Source organism: Vidua macroura, chromosome 15 (genome assembly GCF_024509145.1).
Source record: "Vidua macroura isolate BioBank_ID:100142 chromosome 15, ASM2450914v1, whole genome shotgun sequence".
Classification (NCBI taxonomy): domain Eukaryota; kingdom Metazoa; phylum Chordata; class Aves; order Passeriformes; family Viduidae; genus Vidua; species Vidua macroura.
This window is the reverse complement of record NC_071585.1, coordinates 13,424,683-13,435,394: the sequence shown is the minus strand read 5'-3', so window position 1 is coordinate 13,435,394 and position 10,712 is coordinate 13,424,683. Positions and strand designations below refer to the sequence as shown.

Genomic DNA, 10,712 nt, shown 5'->3' with positions numbered 1-10,712 from the left:
TTCACAAGTCAGACACAGCAAAAATCAAAGAAATCTCTTTTGATTCAGGTTGGATAATATTGCCTGAGGGGTAACATCATTTTCATTTCCACACATCCAGCACTGGCACAAAACGGCATGGACAGGTATGAGAAATGGATCATGGATCCTTGGTTCTAAAATTCCAGCTGATATTTTCCTTTTTTTGTGTAAATAATAATTACCAATAAAAATGTTGCTTCAAAAAAAGAGAATGTGAAAAGAAAAACACCACTGCATTTGATAAAGCAAAATCCTTTGCAGTATTGCCAAAAGAAAAAAAAAAAAACATAAAAGAAAGAAAGAAAAACCAAAAGAGAATTAAAACAAATATAGCTGTTAAATAAAAGATCCAGGTACCAAAGAGCAAAATTTAATGAAAGCCAAAACTGTTATATATGGAATCCTGTTGAGAAAAAATGTCAATGTCTTCAAGAGTTTTACCATTACTCTATTTTTAAGAAAAGTGTAGTAAAAATACATATTACAAGTTTACATTTTCCACGCTTTTGTCGCTTTTGTCCTATTCACCTTTTTTTTTTGTTTTGTTTTGTTTTTTTTGTTTTTGTTTTGCAACCCCTCCACTGATCAAAAGCCTTTCACAGCTGCATCTCACATATTCATGTCACAGGTGGCCAGTTCTAGCAGTGCTGCTGCTCACGAGACTGCTGTGACCTGCTGCCACAGGGTCCTGTTCCTGGAGGAGGATGGGGCACTGGTGGGTACCAGTAGCTTGTTCCCACCACACTGGCCCAGAGCATGACAGGAGCTGGGTCAGGAGACTCATCTGAGGGCTCTGGACATGGGAAAAAGAGCTTGTGCTGATAAGGATGCCTCCACTTGTGCTAGAGTTACACAGAACTGAAGTTAAAATTAAGAAAAGCAGGTTAAAAATAATGATAAACAACAGAAAGCACCCTGAAGTGGTGTTTGGAGTGGCTGTTAACAGAGTTTGCGTTCAGTGATGAGAGATGAAGATCACAATGTTCCCAGTTTTGGACAGAGGAAAACATTGGCACACGACATGCTGTGCCCAGGCTTAGAACCTTGACTCTGACTTGCTGGTCTCCAAATTGTTGCATGACAATTGGATAAGTGGAGCAGATGCTTCAGACGAGGCTGGTGTTAAAACTGTAAATGTATTGTTCTGCACAGTCATACACTAATGGAAACTGGTATTCACACAGTTTCCAGCCTTACTTCCAGATTCTCCTCATAGACCTGTGCCAGTCATTTGCCTGCATCATTTTCTCTTCACCTTCCCTTCTTTTGTGGCTCCTCTCTTGCTATGTTGCAAAAAACAGAAAAGACTAAAGAAAACGAGAAAAAGCAGCTCAGAATGCTCCAGCAGCAGCTCAGTCCCTGGTATTTGTTGGACTCTGTGAGAACCTTTGAACTTTATTTGCCATAAGTGAGATGGGACCAGGCCAAGTGGGCTCACTGTGGCCCCTGCCCCACAGATCTTCCTCGCCAGATGTTCAGAATGTCAAACCCCTGAGGTCTCTCAGGCCCACCAGGGTGAGAAGCATTTGTCTGTCCATGCCAGAGATTCACAGAATGAACCTTTTGTGCGGTTCTGGAAAACTGTTCTTGCCCCCTTGATCTCCAGGCCTGTGGCTGGACCCCCAGCTGCCTGTCTGGCACTGTGGGTTTCTGCAACACCAAGTTTGGGGTCAGCAGCCTGCTTTCCTGACTTGTGGATGCTTCCCCCTCTAAGGATACAAGTGGGAATCTGCTACGGTTGGCTTTGTACCCAGACAGGCCCCAGCTTGGTGGGGAGACTGTGACCAGCACTGATGCTGCTGAATGTCATGGTTGCTTGAATTAAGCTCTTGCATGATCTCCTCCTTGGTTTGCTTCATCAGTTCCTTCCAGGAATCCATTCTGGCCAGCTACCTACAAAATGACCCTCTGAGTTAGAAAAGAATGGCCATAAAGGGATTTGAGAGCAGAAGGGCAGGGGTGTCCCCGTTGCAGCCCCATGACTTGTAGCACGTTGCGCTGTTAATCGGCAGCTGTCTAGAACTGGATGTCTGGAGATGGCCTGTTCCCGGCCCGAGGTGGTTCCCTTATGTGACCACCAGAAAGGGAGCACACACAGAAGCTAAGCAATGAAGAAATGGTTCACAATTGCTTATTAGCCCCCAATAACCTGGGCAGGAGAGTCACACGTGAGGGGAATAAATACCACATTTACTTTCCCTCTTCAGCAGCCGACCGTGATCTTAGACCAACCCTCTGCTCCAGTCTGCCACTCTCCACTCCAGGCCCATGATTTTCCTCTTGAACCACCACTCATCGTCTCTGGAAGAATTCCTGCTTTGTCCTCACGCTACCTGGGGTTTCCAAACTCACCCATGACTTCGCCCCCTGTAAAACAGCCTCATGTCTCTGCTCAGGTTTCTTCCTGCCTCGAGAGAGCCGGGGGCAGCTCCGTCTGCCTCGCTGCGATAACTGCACAGCCCGAGTTCACCACACAGCAACCAAGGCAGAACCACGATGGACAAAAGAGGTCAATGCTGACGCCCTGCACTGAGTTCAACTTGCCACGTATCGGTTTTTCTTTTTTTGCCTTTAGTAGCTCAGACATTGTGGTTTGCATCCCAAACTAAACCAGATTGAAGGACTGAGCAGGGAAGGGGGAAAAGGGCTGATGTTACCCTGACACCACAGGAATTAGTAAGAAAAAATATATATATTGCACACACTAAGACTTATTAACAACCAAGTTAAAACAAAATGGCATAGTCCTCATTAGTGTTCCAGTGGTTCTTTGATCAGGGATGGTTCACGAGTCTGTAAAATCCCATTACACTCTCCTTATTGCAGTACAGACCTGTTTCTGTTCTCCTGCCAGTGGATCTGTTTGCAAATAAAAAGGGAAATGTATTTGATTTCCTTGAGAAGATCCATCCAATTGTCCCTTCTGTCATCATCGTTTGTCTTGTTGGTGTTGGGTATGTTTTTTGGCTCTGGAGAGGTGGAGTTGGGCTGCCCCTGCTCTCACCCAGGAAATGGGTCAAAAGGCCAATTATAATCCCGTAGCTCCCAGGGACATGCCAGTGCTGTGGCTCATGCATGGGATCGTCTGCATGGATTTGGGGAAATCGTGGCTGACCACACGTCCATTTTCTCCACTGCCTCCTGCTGCAGCCGGCCTGGGAAGGGTTGATGTCCGTATGGCTTCGTTGATTGATTGCTGTGGGATTAAACAAAAACCCTTTTTAGGAAAGACGGGGGGGTCTCCCCCTGTCCTTTGCAATGTTGGAGGAATTATAATATTAACCAGTCCTGTCTTTCTGTTACTGTTCTCCCTTTCCTTGTCTCCATTCAGACTCTCACTTTCTGCATGTCCCCACTGCATCTGCTCTGTTCATTCACACCTCTTCTACATGCAAAATTAAATGTTTCAGCAGTATTTTGGGGTATAAAGCATCAGTGCCATATGCCAAAAACCTCTTCAAACTCTACAACATAAGAACAGTCATCCTGGATCTGAGCAGAGGTATTTTACACACTTCCCCCATAGAGATGCTATTGCTACTCCAGGACTGTTATGCACAGTGGACTCTGATTCACTGCAAACATATGTTTAACTTTTCTCATGTGAGAACTTGAGCATGTGCCTGTGTTTTTGTCTACAGTGATGACTGAGGTAACTAGGAAATGCAAGCCTAATTCAGGAAACCAAATTTCATCTTCCTGTTCCACATGCATCCAAAACATTTGCTTTCAGAGATCTAAGGAAACCACCTGCTTAGAACAATTCAACTAAAAGATAAAGCCAGTTTGGTTTCTTTGCATTCAAGCTATCTCCAAGGGCATCATCATTCTTTCTGAACTGGGATATTCAGGTGAAGAATTATCCCTAACAGATAAATCTGGGATAGCTACGGAGCTATTGCATTCTGACACTTTTCTTGCAGTGCATTTGTGCCATAGCTAGCTTTACAGTGGGCACAAATTATAATCTAATCTTTGTAGTTCCATGGACACTATTTGTTCATAATATTTTACCTCTGTGCTCAAGGTAGCTTTCATTGCCTGTGGAATTTCCTGAACCTCAATGGCAAAAGAGCTGTAGCACATTTCCAGTGCATTAGAAATGTTATGATTGCTGACAAAACATTGAGTGTGCTGTGAAATGGCGACATAAAACCCAAGGAAGCAGTTGCTTATTTTCTTTTGATTCTGGGTGAGTTCCAGTGAAATAAAAACCTATTTGGATTTTTTGAAACTCACTGCATGCTTCATATTTCCATAACAAATTCCATGCTCATGGCAGAGGTCAAGATGAGGAACGCAAGGGATGTGTCACACATCCCACTGCCTCCTTGAACACCATGGTATCTGAATAAGGGATTGCCAAGATATACTTGCTCCACAGGTGCTGCATTAAATGTCTATCTCCAAGGCTCTCAAATCTAAGCCACTCTTGACACAACACTCGGAAATTCAGGCACACCAGAATTTAGGGCTGAAACAGGTCTCCTGGGCTGTAGGAAATAGGCTTCTGCAAGACCATGACAGGATGAAATTTAAAAAATCATTACGGGAGACATTGGAGGCCAATTTCTCTCAAAAGGGATCCATAATTCTGGGATTTGGAGGCCCACATCATCCATTCCAGGGCAACAATGCTCTGAGCGTGTATTGGTGTTGTCAGCCTGGAAATGGTGCCAGCAGGGTGCCAGCAAAGGGAACAACAGGATGTGAATCATTACTGTGCTCTCCCAGTTTTATCTTGCTGTTAAGAACCCGGGTTTGGGCATTTTTCCATATTGCAGCATCGGCTGTATCACACCAGCCCCAGCACACTTCATCCATGCTGCACACACATTGCCATAGTCTGCCTTCATTAATTTTAAGGAATTTCAATGTGTTTCTGTTGCTGCTTGTGCTGTGGTTTCGCTCTGTGTCTGGATTTTGAATTAGCATTCTGCCACATGTCTGATCTTGCATCAGCTCCCCATGACAGCCCACATGACCCTCTTTCAGCTTCCTCAGGTGGTCCTATTCCTTTCTAGCAAGTGGAGTGACACAGCCACTTCATTATCCCTATGTCTTGGCTTTCCACCCATGGTCTGGGCTGCATCCGTCTCTGAAGGCGGCTTTGGAGCCGGGGGAGGATCAGAGAGAAGGTGTGAAAGGCCGTGGAATGGGTTGCCACCTTCATCCGCTTTGATTCACTTCTGGACTTGTAACAAAACTCGATTAAGGCAACCAGCATGGCGAGTCCGAGCCCACCGATGAGGATATAGAAAACCCCCGCCACATTGCTGAGACTCAGCGCGCTCGTCTTGTCCTGGAAGAAAAAGGAGAAGGGAGGGAAAGGAGGGTACATGGGAAAGGAGAACAACAAAATTAATATGGGATTGCTCTGGGAAGGATGCTGCACAATATAGCAGTACTGGCATTACATCATCTTCCTCTTTAAATGAACAAGTGACATTTCTAAGAGCATTTTTAAATTTTTAATTCAGTGTCTAGTAAATCTAACGTTTCCCTCACACAAACAAATAAACATTTCCTAAGCAATGTGATTCTTGGTAAAGGTTTGGGATCTCTGTTTTTCAATCAGCTAACTTAAATGCTTGTTTTATCCAAAATGTCTAGTTTGAATTATTGATTAAAGGAGAAAAAAAATTCGAAGTTTTCCTCCTCTGTGACATTTGCTCATCCCTGATGTCTTGCCTGAAATAACCTGTTCTCTTGGAAATGCTCATTCCTTCATTCCTAGATTGTTTCCCCCGCAAATTCTGTTGCTGAGCAACACATTGAAGTGGATGGGCTTTTTTTCCTTTTTTTTCTTTTCCTTTTCGATTCTGGGCTTGAGGTGACACCTCAGCTGTCCTCAGAAACTCATTTGATTTCTATATAATAAGGCAGTTATTTCATATGCAATCAAGACCTGCTGATGCATGTCTAAGCTAATTATTTGGTTGGCAATAAATAGGGCTATTAATGAGCTGCAACTTTTAGTCAGCAGCTTCATTCTGATTTTACAATTGCCTAATGAATCGTCACGGCTCTCTGGGGAAGAGACAAAGCTCAGAAAGACTCATTTCACTGCGAGGGAAACCAAGTTCCCACATCTAACCCTAATGTCACCCCCTGCAGATTTCAAAACCTTCTCCTCCACAATGACCAGGTTGAGTTGGGGTGTGAGGATAATCTGGGCAGCAACAGGATCCCAAACTTGGCTCAGCTCCATGTGCAAGGCTCCTGTTTCTAGGACAGGCTTTCTCTGCAGTGAACCAGACAGAGTCCCCTGCTCCATGCTTGCTGCTGCTCTGCAATTTTGACTCAATACCTATTTGACAGGACAGATTCCCCAGGGCCAGCCCAACAGCTCAGTGCAAATCTGCTGGGGCCACCAGAGTCTGAGCAGCATTGACAGCCCTGCTCTGTGGACGTGGCAGGAAAATTGCATGTGGCTCATTTGAGATGTAGCCACAGAGTTAAAGGAGAACACCGGTGCCTGTGGAAGTGTCTGCAGCTGGTAGTGAAGCCTCTGCACAGTTCTTGGTGTTCCTCTCTGCTACTCCATGGACACGTGGACTGGTGGGTGGCACAGCCTGTTCCTTGCCCTTGTAGGACAGTTGATTCACTTGCTTTTCTTGGTAGGTTTTACAAGAAGCAACCCACAGTTTTGGGGAAGGGAGGGGATTCAGGAATCAGAAAAGGATATTGGAATGATGTCGAAAGGGTCCAAACTGGAACTTCAACCTGAGCATGGAAGGTTTCGATACAGCGCAGTCTGCCTGACACTGGTACAGTCTTTCAGGCAAGTATGTTTTTGCAAAGGACTCTGTCTTTTTCTGTATTAGGGTTTGGTGGCAAAAAAGTCAACCCTCAAGGCATGAAAAACATCTAAATTTTCACAATTAAAAAAAAACTCCTGTAACAAAAGAGAAAATGATTTTTTTTTTTTTTTAATTAGAAGAAAAGTGGGTTCCAGTCAAGAATGCTAAAAAGATTTTTTTTTCTTCTATTTCTCCTTTATCTGACCCACTGCCCATGCAAGCTGCCAAGCTTTTTCCCAGCTGGAGCTCCCACTGTTGGCTCTGGTACCATGGGGAGCAACTTTCCATCCTAAACCCTCTGCTGAAAGATGCAAAGGCTGTTATGGGGCTATCCCTGCTGAGTTTCATTTGCTGGAAAAAACTCCATGAGTGACCTCATTTTCTGTGCTTTGCTGATTGATCACTTTGACAAGGGACTCGTCGTGGTCACCACGCGCTGGTGGAAAGATTGGGTTTCTCCCATGTGTAACCTTCATGCACTAGTCAGGTTGTAATCTTGATGCTTCCTGTGTGCTCTCTGTAATGAGAGATTTCTGCAAATATCCTCTTAATTTCTGCAGTTTCAGAAATTTGAAAGATTATTCAGAAATTTGAAAGATTATTTCTCTGGTCTTTTTCTAATCTGCCTTCATGCAGTTTTTCCCCCAGGCTTGACTGCTCAGTCATCTCTTCTCTGCAGATTGTTGGGTGTACTTTTAAGCACCAGTTGGGAAATGCTGGGAGTTCTTTAGTGGAGATGTAGAAAAGCAGAGCAATTACTCTGAGGAAACTGTGTTACAACATATCAGGTACTTTGCCCTGTAAGATTCAGTCTGAAGGAGCTGCCCCAGCTTCAGGGAAGGTAAAGACACTAAAGGGGGGCTGCCCTTCTCAGCATACTAATCTTTTAGCCTGGCTTCTTAATGAAATGTGGCTGATTAGCACATGCTCTCTGCTCAGAGGGAAGAATGGGGACAGGGATGCAGGTGGAGCAGCCTTTTTATCTCTGTATTGCTAATAATTGTCAGCCTACACTTTCACCTTGATTTAACAGTAGGGTGGAAATCTCCACGATATCAGGAATGTCCAAGCTTTGTGCAAGAGGACGACACCAGACAAGAGAAAACCCATTGATGTTCTCCTTTAAATAAATGGATCGGTGCAATCCATACAATAGTCTTTGACTTGCAGCCATAGATTCTTAGAAAATCTGCCTTCCTTGGCTCTGTTGGGCATAGGAATACTCAAATTTCAGGGTTTATTTGCCATGATATTTACTTCCACCCTCAGTTTGGGATTCATGGTCCAATGAAGCACCTCCTCAGCTGACTGCAGTGGCAAAGCAGTCTGGCAACCAGGAAAGGCTTCTGGTTCTGAAGTCCCACTTTCCTCCTCATGCCAGCAGCAAAACAATCAGTGAGGGAGAGGAGATAACCCAAAGCAGTTTCCTGCACCATCACTACAATTCATTTCAGGGCTGTTATGTTTTTCTTACATTTACTTTGCAGTAGCATTATTATTGTTACTGTTATTACTCCTATTACTGCTATTCCTATTATTACTGTGACACTCTGGGCGGACTGAATGTTGTCTTATCCAGAAGGCAAAGGAAAGCATTGAGAGACACAGTGGTGGGCAAAGATACAGGGAGGGAAAAAGCAGCCTGAGTTTCAGTTCTGTTTCCTTAGTAAAGGTTTCTCTCAAGGAGCCAAAGGCAGACTCCTGGGGCACAGAGGAATGCTGAACTGCAGGAGCACGGCTGATGGCACAGCCTGCTGCTATGAACAGGCTGAGAAGCGAAACTGCTCCTGTGGTGATGCTTGACTTCTTGCAAATTTTCCTTTTAATATCCTTTTTCTTCCTTCCCTCTCCCAGCAGGACACGTAGAGATGTTCTTTGGGCAGGAGTGACATCTCATTGCTCCCATCACCTGCAGGACCTGACCCACTTGAAGGGTCAAAAGCCCCGAGTGCCCCACTGAGGCTCTGCCTGCTGTTTCCATGCATGACCCTGTCCCAGTAATGCTCATAATAACAAAAAGTCTCAAATTATTCTATGTACTTGGGAGGACACTCCCCTCCTCTCTGCTCAGGCTCTGTGGCTCCAGATGCTCTCCTGCAGAGCTGCCCATCACTGAACCAGCTTGTTAGTGGGAGTGTAAATGTCACTGCTCGTCTCCCACAGCAGCAGAGCCCTGACGTGGGGGGAAGATTGGCAGGTGAAAAGAGAAAGAAAAACCCATCTTCCCAAAAGAAAAACCCATCTTCCCAGCCTTGTTGCTGCAGCAACCAGGCACCTTCCTGTCTGTTAGTCTCAAACATGGCACTGTGTCCATCATGCCCTTTGTCATTATTTAATCCTCGCTGGCTGACAGGCATCAGGCCAAATTTGCTGAGTTTCCCAGCAGGGCTGGTCCCTTCTGTCACCCAGTGTGAGCAGAGCCCATTGGTACCACATTGGCACCTTGAGTTGTTGCAGTCTCCAGAAGATGAACTGTCCTTAGAGCAGGTGGCAGCTCCAGAAGTTGAGCTTTTACCCCAAAATCTGGGCAGACTTTAGTGGGGTAAAGCCTAAAACTTGCCAATGAAGGACATAGCTCTGGCCATTGCCTCAGAGTGCTGCCAGGGATGTGCAGGAGCACATGGATGGCTGGGGATGGGACTGCTCAGCATAAGACACCTTTGATGTGAAAATCTGCCAATTTCCTGCAAAGCAAGGACAAGGCACTAGCAGGATTTTTTTTCTTTTTTTTTTTAATCAAAACCAAAATTCTTTCAATGGAGAAGGGGGTTGGGAAATGTGTGTCTTTGATAAAGGTCTTTTCATTGCATGACACACCTGGGTGCCCCTGAAAGCAGCTTGCCATCATGGTCTTCCTTTCTCCCAATGCCTTGCAAAAGTCCCAGGAATCACATCCACAAAATTTAGAGTCTACCTTGTCATTACATTTCAACAACATAAGGCATCCCTTGCAAGCCCATTTCATAGCCTGCAAAAAGTCCATCCTGTTTTTGTTTTCAAAATCAGGTCCTTTTAGGGAAGTGCCTATTACAGTGTCTCTGTTTCTCCTGCTGTGGCAAGTAGAGGGGACTCAGAAAAGCCCAGGAATTGGTGATGGTTTCTAGCTATATGCAGTGCTGGAGGTGAGTGTGTATGGAAAAACCCTGGGTCTGTGTGAAGGGGTGGCTGCTGCATGCTCACAGTGGGAACAAGGGCAGCAGGGACATTGCTGCCCAGTGCAGGACACTGCCTGGGATGTCCCACGGTCTGGCAGTGCAGATGGGGCCATGGATTGAATGTCCAGCACCTTGTGGGATGCCATGACATATCAAAATACTCAGCAAAGCAGGAGCGTTTCCCTCTGGAGTTTGAGTTCAGATCCACTAATGTATCTACTGTTTCTTCAAAGGAATTTCTCTGGATAAAAAACTAGGTGGACAATAGCTAGATAAACAGATAGTACAAGCATGGAACATCATCTGGGACCAATGAAAATAACCCTGGGAAACAGCAAAAGTTTTGCTAGGCTCTGGCTAAAAACCTTGAGCACAAACCTTACATCCAGCTAGGCCCTCACCCCTCTTCATAAGCACTCATCATTCTGAAAATCCCTCAACTGCAAACTAAGCTAAACTCAAAGTAGACAAAAATGGGAAGGTTTTATCATGCCTGTGTGAGGAAAAATATGAAATAACCTCCAGCCTCTCTAACTTAGCTCTGGACCTTGGCTGTTGAGGGAAGGTGAGTGTTCCAGCCTGTACTGGAGGGATCTGTGCCCACCGTGGGCAGGATGGAGGAAGCTGGGCTAGTGATTAATCCTGCCTGCCCTGCCTCATCCCTGGACCAAAAAGGAGGGAGATGCTCATGCAGCAGCTGGGCAGCTCAGCTTGTTTACAGTAGGTGCAAAAG

The 10,712-nt window shown here is 45.2% G+C and overlaps 1 protein-coding gene across 4 annotated transcripts in view; it reads right to left on the bottom strand.

The window, feature by feature from the left end:
- Window positions 1-369: 369 nt before the first annotated feature.
- Window positions 370-10,712, bottom strand: part of GRIA1 (glutamate ionotropic receptor AMPA type subunit 1) — a 119,745-nt gene continuing 109,402 nt past the window's right edge. For 2 of the 4 annotated variants that reach the window (XM_053990879.1, XM_053990880.1), the window contains exons 15-16: window positions 5,189-5,323; window positions 370-3,238 (exon numbers count right to left, since the gene is read on the bottom strand). In XM_053990879.1, coding sequence (XP_053846854.1) covers window positions 3,050-3,238; window positions 5,189-5,323 — 324 coding nt within the window. In that variant the 3' untranslated portion in view covers window positions 370-3,049. Of the gene's footprint in view, window positions 3,239-5,188; window positions 5,324-10,712 lie in introns of those variants that run through there. The other 2 variants (XM_053990881.1, XR_008439466.1) reach the window with 2 other exon arrangements.